The 13,176-nt window shown below is 41.9% G+C and overlaps 3 protein-coding genes across 5 annotated transcripts in view; 1 reads left to right on the forward strand and 2 right to left on the reverse strand.

The window, feature by feature from the left end:
• Nucleotides 1-209: 209 nt before the first annotated feature.
• On the forward strand, nucleotides 210-1,847 carry cunh9orf78 (chromosome unknown C9orf78 homolog). Its single transcript, XM_010797553.1, has 4 exons — nucleotides 210-450; nucleotides 558-694; nucleotides 1,144-1,248; nucleotides 1,447-1,847. Exons 1-4 carry the CDS (start codon nucleotides 254-256, stop codon nucleotides 1,542-1,544), a joined length of 537 nt encoding a protein of 178 aa, XP_010795855.1. The 5' UTR covers nucleotides 210-253; the 3' UTR covers nucleotides 1,545-1,847.
• On the reverse strand, nucleotides 1,848-5,415 carry med22 (mediator complex subunit 22). Of its 3 annotated transcripts, none has more exons than XM_010797555.1 (5): nucleotides 5,315-5,415; nucleotides 4,948-5,104; nucleotides 4,520-4,600; nucleotides 3,678-3,886; nucleotides 1,848-2,453 (listed from the first exon to the last, which is right to left on the reverse strand). In XM_010797555.1, exons 2-5 carry the CDS (start codon nucleotides 5,068-5,070, stop codon nucleotides 2,267-2,269), a joined length of 600 nt encoding a protein of 199 aa, XP_010795857.1. In that variant the 5' UTR covers nucleotides 5,071-5,104; nucleotides 5,315-5,415; the 3' UTR covers nucleotides 1,848-2,266. The 3 variants fall into 3 exon arrangements, with proteins under 3 accessions (XP_010795857.1, XP_010795856.1, XP_010795858.1); XM_010797554.1 differs by having other exon boundaries at nucleotides 1,848-2,459; XM_010797556.1 differs by lacking the exon at nucleotides 1,848-2,453 and having other exon boundaries at nucleotides 2,817-3,886.
• Nucleotides 5,416-5,983: 568 nt separating this feature from the next.
• The window catches only part of LOC104968020 (AP2-associated protein kinase 1-like), a 27,124-nt gene continuing 19,931 nt past the window's right edge, over nucleotides 5,984-13,176 (reverse strand). Inside the window, exon 15 of the mRNA XM_010797557.1 lies at nucleotides 5,984-8,479. Within this exon, the coding sequence (XP_010795859.1) occupies nucleotides 7,680-8,479 (800 nt within the window). The 3' untranslated portion in view covers nucleotides 5,984-7,679. The remainder of the gene's footprint in view (nucleotides 8,480-13,176) is intronic.

Genomic DNA, 13,176 nt, shown 5'->3' on the forward strand with positions numbered 1-13,176 from the left:
GAGTGCTAACAGTTAACGGCTGATGTGGTTTTTCTGAAGATGATGTCACGGCTCCGCCTACACTGCGTTACTATAGTTACTACCCCAGTTCCTAAACTGCAATGGAAACGCAGCATAAAGTGAGCCTGGCCTACCGAGGCCTAACTATGCCGTGCGAGCCCTGCAGTGGAAATGCGCCATTACACAAAGTTGTTTTTCAAAGTTTGTCATTGAAATATTTTGAAACCCAAATGTTTCTATCTACCCTCACAGGATGAAATATATTGAGACAGAGCTGAAAAAGAAGAAGGGTTTGGTGGAAGCAGTGGAACAGAAAGTGAAGGTGAAGAATGCAGAGGACCACCTGTATGAGCTGCCAGACAGCATCAACGTCAATTCTGCAAAGAAGACGGAGGAGATGTTGTCCAATCAGATGCTGAGCGGGATCCCTGAAGTCGACCTCGGCATTGAGTACGTACAGGACATTTTAAAGATAGTCCTGTAGATGCATGGACGTGACTAACGGACAGAAGAAGGAAGCCACTCTGTTACTGACGGTCTGTTTTTTCCTTTCACAGTGCGAAGATTAAAAACATTATCCAGACAGAGGATGCAAAAGCCAAACTCCTGCAAGAACAAAGGAACAAGAAAAAAGACAACGGAACCTCATTTGTTCCCACCAACATCGCTGTCAACTATGTCCAACATAACCGCTGTAAGTGCTGCAATCTGTAGACGTTAGATATCAAACAGTAAGAAAGTAATAGATATGACTTACTTGATTGATCCCATATTGGGTAATGTTTTCGTCACAGCATTTTAAAACAAGGCATTCTAATAATGTGAAAATAAAGAGTAGAAAATAAACAAACATCAAATATAAAAATGTTGATAATGAAAGATACAAATCTGTAGACTATCGGTCAAACACTATGAAGGGCCAAATTACAGCTAACAAAATGCAAAAGTAGGATATTATTTACATTGAGCGAGCAAGGAATAGCATATTAAATTAAATATAAATGTACAGTGTGAAGAAAAGTCCAGTCATCAAAACAGAAACGATGGATCAGTGAGTTCTCTGCCAGCCAGAGGTGAGTTGTTGTTGTTGTTGTTGTTAATGAGGTGAAAGGTTGGTTAAATATGTAATATGTCTTTTCACAGTCTATCGTGAGGATGTGAACGCACCACAGAGGCATCAGAGACAAAGAGAGGAGCCCAAAGCGAGGGCGCTGCGTGTGGGAGACACAGAGAAACCAGGTCCAGAGGGTAAGAGACCGCCACACGCTGTTGTACTTGTTAGCACACCCTAACAGGATTATATAATAATAATAATAATACAATACATTTATGAAGCGCTTTTCCTGGTGCTCAAAGCGCTTAAAATATAAACTTGTACTTGCTTCTATAAACTCTATGGATTAGACTTCCTGTGTTGCTAACTGCTCGTCTTGCCCTTCTCCACAGCTCCGTCTCCACCTAACTATCGCAAGCGTCCAAACAACGAAAAGGCCACAGATGATTACCATTATGAGAAGTTCAAGAAGATGAATCGACGATATTGAGAAGCTCGATGTCTTTTTTATAACCCAACTTGATGTTCATCTTTTTGAAGATAACATTTGCAGACCAGTTTCTCAAACAGCTGTTTATTGGAGTGCTCCCAAGCCAGTAGTACTTTGTAAATATTTGTCAAATGTTGGGGTTATTTGTCTACTCAACATCATTGAGGGGATCAAGGAACAGCATATCAATTGTTAAATGAGGTATTACGTAAGCTTTGCTTGTCAGTGCATTGTTAAATGTTGACTTTTAGTTGTAGAATTGTGTTTTTGGCATTCAAACGATTAATAAAACGTAAAACCAAACGCTTTAAGTTGTTCTTTAATGTGCCCAGTGCTTAAAGTAAAAAAACAAAACATAAGAACATTCAAGCTAAGTCCAACATCATATAAAAAATGTGTACGGGTTATTAAATGATGTACATTTACACAAGAAGTTGTCTGATTTGTGTTTGCCTAACTCAGTATTGTATAAACATCAAATAAGCCAAAGTACGCAGAAACATACATTCAATTCAGAAACTAAATTAAACTGAGGGCAATGTTACTTTGATACATTTTACATAATTATTCCCATGTATTGTTCTGGTTTATTACCCCCTTCATTTGACTGTAATACCTGTTTAAGTCCATAACACATCACTCTGGCAGACGTTACTTCACAATGTAAACTAAATAAGCTGAAGTACAAATCGACCACGAGAGTTCAGAGTCCGTTATTCTCCTCAAGGTTTCTCTATAGAAGACGTCCCGTGTCCGTTGAGGTGGTGCTGGGGGTGGGCCTCCTGTGAGGGGGGGGCCTCCACGTCCTCCCGCTCCCCCAGGGAGGAGCTGCCGCTGCTGCCCGGGGACGCCCAGCTGTCCCGCCGGCGGTACGCCTCGCACAGCGGCAGGTCAGTGCTGTCCCACTCACTGTAGCTTTGCAGAGCGGAAACCAGTAGGAGGCAAAGGGTCAGCGCAGCACAGAAAGAGAGGAGCAGAGCGGCAGGTCAGAATAAGCACATTCATCCACATAGAGGAGCACATCAAAGGGCACACATACGGTAGAAGCATGGAGGTTATGCAGAAGCGCTGGAAACTGGACCTAAAAACAGCTGTTTATTCAAGTAGTAGTTAGAGGTGTGACGGTTGATTTGAAGTTCAGCAAAAAGGTGCGATTAGTTGCCGATGGAGGGGAAAGCAGAGCGAGTGCAGTGAGGAAGGAAGGCCCACACCCAGCATGCTCCAAACAGCTCTGAGAGACACTCCTCACAGAAAACAAGACAAACTACTCCAGTGTTTTGTCTCTACTTTATTTCTTAATCATTAAAAGGTCTACAGGTACAGCACGTGTGATTGACACAGCTTGCATGGTAGGTGAGTGATAAAAAAAGTAGGATCTGATTGCTTTTACAGAAAAAAGAAACTCGTAGTAGTTTCAGATTTGATCTCGAATAAATAACAGTAAACAGTCATGTCTAAACCAATCACTCATCCAAAGTCCATCCTTAAAATCTGCCTTATCGGCCATCACTATGCCATTTATGATTTGAAAATGACATACAAGTCAAACCCTTACTACTTTATCCACTAAACCATACATCTCTCCCATGAGTCTGCATTTATGTTACAATGTCTTTACTCTATTTAAGGCTGCAGACCAGAAAACCAAAAGGCTGATCGCCTCTTATCATTTAATTTAGCAGTTGATCAACACCAAGGATTCATTTGTTAAATTATAAAAAGCATCCTTGTTACCAAGCAGCATCAATTAACTGCATTGAAAGCTCAAAAATACACAAAAGGTGGTCGTTTTTTACACCGGTCATATTCAGTTGCATACCCCGTTGATGCTGACGTCCTCTCTATTTGACCAATTATGACACGTGTCAGAAGAGAAAAAAAAGTCAAGGCACTTACTGATCAATAACAAATCCCTCAGTGAGATGATCTCCATCACAACGACCCCTAAACAGTGATCTGAGTTGTTTGGATATGATGATGATGAGGATGAGATACATTCAACCTGAAAGGTGTTTGATGTTGGCAGAATGAACCCCTCCCTGGGCTCAGCAGTGATGGTAAAGGTGAGACAGGACATGGTGTCGGACAAGAGAGGGGCGTGGGATGGGGGGGCAAGTATGAGCCTACTTGTACCTGGAGGAGTAATATTCTTCCTCTAGCTCATACAGGTCGATGGCGATCTCGTCCCGGAGCGAGGTGAGCTTCTTGTCGCACTCCTCCTGCAGAGAGCGCAGGTGCTGGTTCTGCAGGCTGATGGCGTCGTTCACCGAGGGGAAGTCGTTCAGGATCAGGAACTGCTTCAGATCGGAAACCAGCTTCATCAGGGACTCCCCCGCTCGCACCTGGTATAAAAACACAGAAGAGAGGAAATGGGAAATTAATAATTGTATTTTTTCCCAACTGGGTACATTAGCTATTCACAGAAATCCTAACCGTCTCAGTCACAGAGTTGTGATACATTTCACTTCATCTTAAACCACTGAACCCCCCATTCTCCGAAACTTGATTTGAAATTCTAGTGTACATCCACACTTTACAAAGATACCAATATCATCAGGCTGAGTATTTAAATTAGCCATCAACAATGTTTAATGGTACCAATCTTTGTATATACAGTCTATGGTACCAATTCAAAACACACGGTCAACATTTTTGAAAAATCACTAAAATAAAATGTTGGAAAAAGTAAATACAGAAGTTAGACACAATATTGTTAAATAAAATACATTTGTTTACAATCAAACAGTAATTCAACATAACTGTTTTGTTTAACTGAGGATTGCATAATCTTTACGTCTTAACTCAAAACAATTTGATAAAATGCTTTCAATTAATGTGAGGACATAAATGACTGATTCTATCATTGTCCTTGCCGTCCGGACATGTTTTTGTTCCTGTTTTAACTATGTAAAGCACTTTGTTTTAAATGGATGTGTGACATTTTGTATCAAAAGGTTGCTTTGCTCAATACTCACGATGTTGGCAGCTCTGACGTGCATCTCATAATGATCCTGCTCCGCTTGGGTTGCCCTGGAAACCTGAGTCTCATCCTCTATCTGCAGGAAGACACAATATCACATACATACATTAATCACAACCCATTTCAAGCATTCAATAGGATCAATAGGATGCAGAAATGTGACAAGATATCTTATAAATTAAACCATGATTGGGAATCTTAAAAAAAAAAATGTCGTTACACCAATTATTGTCAGATCCTGTTCCTTTGAGTTTCAGGCATGATAACATAATACATAAAAGCATCCAGGTTGGAAGGTCAAACAGGAACAGGAGACATTCAGACAGATGCAGACCAGAAATAAGTTGTACGGTTCCTGCTTTCATTGAAAAAAAAAAACATATAGAACACTTGTTAAACAGCAGAGAAACTTGATGTGTGTACCTTTGCTGTTTTGATGATCTCTGTGAAGTTGTCCAGGATGGACTTGATGTCGTCCTTCAGTCTCTTGTTGTAGTTCTGCAGTAGAGACTCTTTGCTCTGAGGGAGAACTCTCTGAGCAGCCATCGTGCTCAGGACAAAGCAACACAGCGAGCCTTACCTGTACACATTACATAAACACACAGAAATCCATTCAGAGGACGAGATTTGTAATAAAAAAACATGAGAAAACATCACTGTGGAAAGAAGCACTCGCGTGAAGAGGCGCGCTGTTTGATATGAGACGGGAGAGAAACGTGCACATTACGCAGTTTTTATAAATATTGTATTAAGATATTTTATTGAAGGTTCTGTAAAAGTTATTACTTACTTCTTACTGCATACTTTGACAAAATGTTGTAATTGTTTTCAATGAAACCCAGCTCCTTCTTCTTCTACGTAATATGTAATAGTGGCTAACTTCCGGCGTGTCTGTGTGCTTCCGCCCTCTAGTGGACATTGATTTCACACTGCAGCAACTGGTCCGTTATCTTAGTGGGTATTTTTTAAAGTCATGTTAGTATTTATATTCATTTATTTAATTTATTAAAGCAAAATTCAATGCAAAAAAATATGAAAATGAACCCTTTGAGCTGGATTTTAATTGGCAAAAGACATACATTTCAAAGCAAAAGCACATTATTATTATAAACATTTACTTGAAGTATGACAACTTGTAGTTCTCATTATACAGTGCCTGTTATGTTATATTATTGTTGTTGATTGCATGACTATAAATATAAAGGCAATTTAATCATGTAGTGGGTCGTGATGAAGCTTTGTAAGTAAAAACTATGATGTACAAAGCATAGCGAATGTAGTGGAGTAAAAGAGTACACCGTTTCTCAAAGAAATGTAACATAAGAGATATGAAGCTATTCAAATTATCTAATTAAAATGCCTCATTCTATAAAAAAAACACAATACCAGAGTATGTGTGCTTAGTAACATCCACAACTATGTTTCAAAGCTGCCAAATGACTCAAAAACTGTGCAGAAATTAGATTTACATTCATTTAATAGTTTTTTTATGACATACAACATAGTTTTCAAAGGCAGGCTGTGCAGCATAGCAATTATTTAGAGTGCTTTCGATGTCCAACAGTATTGTCAGTTGTTGAATCCTCCTATACTACACGGGTTGTAATACATTTTACAGCTGTGTTACAATCAAAACACATTCTTAGGGAACACTGACTCTGTGTCAGGTTCTATGTGCAACCTTCATGTATACAAGGTGGGTGAGAAAAGTGAGCAATTATAACAAAAAGATTGTACACTTCAAAAAGAAAAAGAATACAGGATTTGACATTGCAACAGAGGAATACATGAATTACACTTTGGGCCGAAACCGGTTGGATCCCCTTTCTAAAAAAAAGTGCCATGGTGGAAACCCATGAAGTGTTCAATGATTTTACAGAGCACGAAGACAATAAAACATCCCTAAATGTCGACGGAAAGAAGTTCAAATGGAATGTCATCAACCAGTCACCATTCAAGACCTCACAAGATACTACTAATACAATCCCTGACTGGAAATGCAAATCATAAGTGCTGTAGATATTTGTCTGACTGCAGGAAAGCATTTCTCTGTAAACGTGTCTCTTCAGTCGTTGATAAATCCCTGTTAGTACACATTTGGAGTTTATAGGACCTTTGATAGAGATGCATTACAGAAGTGAAGTGCACTATCATACTGCAGACAGCAAAGGATAGATGTACATGACTGTATGCCAGGTATTTGGTAAATGATGTCAATGCAGCATTTTTTTTTTAAGGAGGGCACCAAAGGCAAAAGTGATGAATGCTGTTTGACGTGGTCGGAGGGACGTACTGTAAGAGTGTAAGGCTTTATCTTGTACAATGAGTAGAAAGTGAGTTTACATTGATCTAACATAGGAACTACTATTATGTATTTTCTATGCCTAACATTTAAACAAGGTTTGTACGATAACACACATGGAGAAACTCTGATATTCCACTTTCATAAGACAGGACAAAGACCACAAACATAATACACATGACACCATTTTGGAATCAAATCAAAAATAACATTTCATATCAACAAATGTTTTCCATGTCTGTCTATGCATCATTATCCAGCACCTGCCTCATACACTGTCAGGCATAAAGCCCACAACTCATGGCTTGAGGGCATCATTTTCATGTTGGTTACACATTTCTTGTTTGATATAAATTCCATCTTTACATCTTGTCCTCTTCCGAGCTTCTGTGAAGTTATGATCCTTTGATTCAAGCTTTTTCTGAGAGCTAGTATGATGGAGGAATGAGGCGTTATCAGATTAGTTTCACAGTGAAGCTCAAACGCACATGAAATGAAACCCAAGGTGCAGACAGACTACAAACCCCCTCTCTGTGTGGTGTTTCAACGCTGAAACAAAAAAGTAACTGAGGTAAGAAAACAATCAAATGCTTTACCACCGTGTGTAGATGTACGTACCAAAAGGAATAAGGACAACTCAAAAGAACATGTCAGGAGGAATAAAAAGTGAGTAGGAGTCATGTAATGATGTCAGAGCATTCAAGTGTAAAGAAGCACTATCACTAATCAGAGCCAGTTAAGAGTGAGACCCATGCATGCCTGCAGTCCAGCTGCAGCGCTGGTGACAGCATGCAGTACGCCTGATACAGTTTGCATAATTCAGTGATGAGTGCCCTGAGCTCTGAGTGTGCATTTAGGGCTTTTCTTGCGGGGCCTTGAAGTGAAAGGGGGCCGAGATGAAAGGGTCCACAGGGCCCACTTCTGAGGTCCATGAGTGAAGAGGTCCAGCAGGCACTGAGGCCGCGTTCGAAGCGATGCGCTGAGCTGCTACTGGCTGCTGGGGCGCGGGTCCCTCAAAGTGTCGGGAATATTTGGCCAGAGCTTGTGGGCGGAAAGGCTGTTGGGCAACTTGTCCCAGCGCTCCTGGGTCGGGGGTCACAGCATGAGGGAACGAGGGCAGAGACCCTGCGGCCTCCTTTCTCTTCCCAAACGGAGCCTGAGCAAACACATCGAACGGCTGCGGAGCCGCAACGTAGGCGCATGGAAACGGAGCGTTGGCGAACACATCGGCCGATTCATCTTGCGTGATGGGAAAAGCGGCTTTGGAGAAAACGTCGGCAGCAGCACCTGCCCCTTTCGCTGGCTCGTGTCCATGATTCTGAATGAATGTGCTCGGAGGAGGTTGGTGGAAGGTAGGTGGTTGTGTTGGTGCAGCGCTGGGGTCCGGCGAAGAGCTGAGGGCTAAACCGGGTTCTTCTTCGTCCTCCGAGTCCATCAGCAGAGGTCTGGAGCCGCTGCAGTCCAGAGCTGATGTGTCATTCTCAACGGCTTCCTCATCCTGCTGCTCCTCTTCATGGGCTTCTTCTTCTTCTTCCTCCTCCTCCTCCTCATCATCGCTGGAGTGCACACAGCCCTGATTTGCTTCAAAATCTCGAGGTTCAGTCTCCTGTCCCTCCCCAAGCACAGAGTAGCCATTACTCTCACCTGGAACATCTGTATTAGAGAGCAGAGATGGAGAAAATACATATCAGAGGTGAACTAAAAATTTCAGAAAAGTATGAATATTCTCAGCTTTACCACCTGAGGTCCAGCTGCTCACTTATCTACCAAACCTCGTTCACCTTATTCTATATGACCGAGGTACCCACTGAAGCATCAATAACAACTACCCAACAGTGAGCAACCACCACAACAACATATTCTACTCTGAACGACTCACATAAGACAGACAGGACTAGCCAGCGACATCACATAAGCTTGTTTCCACAAATAGGTTTCAGCACAGCTTCAGGCAGTGCCTCGTGTTAGGGGAGTTAGGGTTGCTTTTAGTGAGAATTGATTGTGTTAAGGCAGAGGGTCAGTATGTATGTGGAAACAAGGACAAAGAGCCTTCACAGAGGTATTGGGGACACACAGGTTAGCACAGAGGAGCAGAGACAGATCAGTCTTACCTCAGCAGTGTCGGCAGAAGAGTTAGCTGGCAGCTCTTGGGAGGATGTTAGTGGCAGCCATTAAAAGGTAAACACCAGATTTTGTTTTACTACTTAGGTAATTTCCTTCATCATTCTTCTATTTCCAACTGTCCACAGCCCTTTTCACAGTTGATGAAAAACTGAAAAATCACCTAAAGATCTTCTCACGGGTAAAAGCTAGCAAAATGATAAACAGTGACGGCTGGTGTTGATTAACAGCCATAGATTCCCCACAATACGGCTCATGGGCTCTATGGTCTGTCCTTGGTACAATCTAACACAGTATTATGAGCTAATGCCTCAAAAAGTCTGGACTGGAATCACAACAGCAGTCAAGAGTAGTGTGCTTTTTTCTTTTTAAAATGACTACCAACATCAAGGAAGCCTAGAAGAACTAAGATTTAAGAGGACGGCAAGAAAGACGAGTAGGAAAACGCCTACAAAACTCTGAAATAGTACTTTAAATATTGGAGTGAAGCTCTAAAAGTAGCAGCAGAAATTGCCAGTGTCTAGTGATGCTTTCGTTAAGAGTTGCACCAATTTTACCCAGACTAATTAATGTTTAAACACTGAAATCAAAGCAAAAAAGGCCTCAGTGGATACCATCAAGTAAATTAGATTACAGCAGGGGTTTTCAAAGTGTGGGAAGGTGAGCCTCCCCTCAGAGAACTTAAGAACAGCCGCGACCCCCCTCCCAATTATTATTGCTATTATTATTATTATTATTATTTGTGTTGCTATAATGCAGGGGTATTCAATTGCATTGCAAGTGAACTGTCAACGGGGGGGGAACCTCGCCGCGGGGAAACGGTGGACCTCTGTCGCCTGTCAGCGCAACTTCGATGATGCCGTTTAAAAACATAACAAATTAAGGGCGGTGCCGGCCGTCAGCAAACCGAGCCGGCCGTCAACGGCCCTTGACGACCGGCCGTTCTGTGATTCTCCAGATGGCCAGTCCACCCCTGGGGCGAGGTGGGGGAACTCGGTCTCCACAGACAGCCTGTCTGTGGAGACCGAGTTCCCCCACCTCGCCCCAGGGGTGGACTGGCCATCTGGAGAATCACAGAACGGCCGGTCGTCAAGGGCCGTTGACGGCCGGNCTCTCTGCTCTGCCATCATTTCCCCTTCATCTCCATCAACTCTTAATTTTTCTCCATACCACCTCTGTTAATATGACTTATTCTTTTGCTCGTTTTTATTCACAATCTCCCTTTTGGCTCTCCTTCCATTTCCATCTCTGTCTCTCTCTCTGTCTCTCTCTCTCGCTCTCTCTCTCTCTCTCTCTCTCTCTCTCTCTCTCTCCCTCTCTCTCTCTCTCTCTCTCTCTCTCTCTCTCTCTCTCTCTCTCTCTCTCTCTCTCTCTCTCTCTCTCTCTGGCACGTTCCAGGTGGCCACTCACGCAGCAACAGTGGCAGTTCAGAGTCCAGCATCCCCAACTTGGCCCGATCCCTTCTGCTGGTGGATCAGCTCATCGACCTCTAGAGGGGGTGGGAGAGGTCGAAGGGGCAGTGTGCAATCCTAACAGAAGGAACAGGGGGAGGGTGGGGGATAGAGATGGGGTGCAGCACCTTAAAACGTTGGTTCAGTGAAACCTCCTTGGCCTCGCCTGATCAGCTGGCTTCATGTAACTCTGCTGGCCGCTCACATTCCCACGCTGGTTTAATGCCTGAGCATATCGTTTGCTTCTGCCCCACGGCACCATGGTCTTCTCATGCTTTCTTCATACTCGCATTAATATCCCCTCATTAAGTGCACTGCCATGGGGATCAACATTCATCGTATTCACTTTGTCCAGGGTCGAAGCTTTATTTAAATAAGCCACCTGCAGGCATCTGTGTCGGGGGTCTGAGTAAAGAGTGAGGAGGCAAAAGGCTGCAGACCAACAGGAGAATGTGAAGCACCTTCCTGTAAAAACTCAACTACTAGTCAATCAATGTTGCAACCAGAGTGAACCACTTAACAGTTCTCAAACCAATGGAGACAAAAACAGTCTTACCTTAACCTCTTAGGAAGTCAAGTCTTTCCAGTGATGGGCTTCTATTCCAATATAGGTCAGTTATCCTGTTATGGACAGCTACTTCTCAAAGCTAACTAAGTGCAGATATACGCAGCGCTGCAGCTTCAGCATTACTGTATATTGCCTCCTCTTCCTGGCTGCTAACAGAGTATTCGTTCTCCTAAAATTACACCTGTAAATATGTCCGTCTGCAACTTGTGAAATCATTGTTTACATGGCTGATGTACTGGGATCTGTTGCCATGGCAGCACGCTTTATTGTTGTGCAGAACACTTCATAATTTGCTACCATTCATGATTTTATAATGACATATTTTATGGCGGGAAAGTCGTAAATCACCATCATATCTTCGACCGATTGTCAAGAGATAAGCACATCGGAAACAACAAGGGAATCCAATTATTTATTAGCCATGCCAAAGCTAAAGGAAACACTTTATTATTATGTTATTTAATGCCATGTGTCAAACTGCCCTCAGGTCAGTGAGGACGAGCAGATGTTTAGCAGCATACCACTGTTTCAGAGAGGGAGGAAGATTACATTTTTGTGTAGATATTATGAGCTTTACATGAAAATCTCCCTTTCCCATTGTCATCCTCTCTATCTCACTTACGCACCTCCGTTGAGTTCATTTGGGGGAGTTCATTTCAGCCAGAAGAAAAAGAAAATGAGGTTCATTCCTGTACATAAAATCACTTTTAAAATGTATTGTCAGCACTGGTCAAAGTTGCATTTTTGTTGTGTGTGTAATAATTACCGGCATTTCATCTATCATGGTACGACTAAATGTGACTTTTATTGATGGCGCTCTAGAATGAATGTATGAACTGAGTACCATTATTTAAAATATATATAAGGATATATAGATTAAAAAAAAGACTTGTGTATAAAGCTGTATTTAAGAGTGCACAGACCCTCTTTGTCCAAAGCCCCTCTGTCTTTTCTCATGTCAAGCATTCAGCTAGTGCTTTTCTTTTAGATAACATCATTGATTCAAACGTGCTCATGACTTGCCTGACGGAGTAGTATTTGAAAATGCAGTACTCACAATTCTAGTACTTGTAAGATACTGTATATAACTATTAGAGATTTTATTAAACAGACGCCAAAACAGAGCTAATGACGGAATTGACTTCCTGATATCTCTGGATTATAACTTCACCTCTTTTCTCTTTCATGTGGCAGATGATCATAAGGAAGGCTAGCGTGACTTAAAAAAACAGCTGTAAACATGCAAGTTCCATCACATCTGATGAAACACAGATGAATCACAAGTAGTACCTTCATATTAAGACTCAGATTTAGCCAAGGTTGGTCTATTGCACGTTTTAGGGTCCATATTGCCTTGGATGCAAACAAAAAAAGTAGATTTCTCTGATATGCCCTCACATAAGCTTCATATAAATAGTTCTCTCCTCCTCCCCACAGTACATATTGTAGAGGTTAGTCATACAAATAATGTTAGAATCGGCATGGGTAAATAAAACTGTTTATCTTTTCTTTCCATCAAATGTTGTTCAGTTCAGTCATTGGCATTTTTGTGGCTAATCTATGCAATCCTACAAAAACGCTTCATGTTTCTATCAGACACTGCAGCGCTGTTTCCTGTAGAGCTCTCGCCTTGGTCGTAGACTTTGACTTGTGTTGCCGTGTGAAACAAAATGTACTTGTTGTGCTGGTTGGGTTGAAATGATTTTGGTTGGATCCAAAATGTTTGACATGATTTGGCTCGTGTAAATATGTCAGCAGGACCATTGTGGAGTGTGTACTTCTATTTTTATGAATTAAGGTTCAAGAAGAGAGACTCTGAATAAAACGTGTTAATGTGAATGTAAATGTTCCCTCTTTGTCATATTATTAGGATTTTTCTCGGAAAAGCATGTCGGAGCGAGCCGTCTTTGTTGACAATGAAAAGTGATTCTTCCTTTGCATGGTTTTTAATTAGCAGACAGATTATTTTCCTTCTAGAAACCACACTAGATTACATATACTCTAATCCAGTGGTTTTCAAAGTGTGAGGCGCCCCTCCCCTGGGGGGCGCCAGAGAGCTTCAGGGGAGGCGCAGCGTGAGAAAAAAATAACGAGGAACAGTGAAATCTAGCTAGTTAACTTCAGCTAACTTTTTGCGAGCTGCAATATGGATCGATTTTTAGTGGAGTTAACTAAAGTGAGAGAGGAGACAGCGTCTGGCAGAAAACGGA

The sequence above is a fragment of the Notothenia coriiceps genome, unplaced genomic scaffold (assembly GCF_000735185.1).
Source record: "Notothenia coriiceps isolate Sejong01 unplaced genomic scaffold, NC01 NC01_scaffold00038195, whole genome shotgun sequence".
Lineage (NCBI taxonomy): Eukaryota > Metazoa > Chordata > Actinopteri > Perciformes > Nototheniidae > Notothenia > Notothenia coriiceps.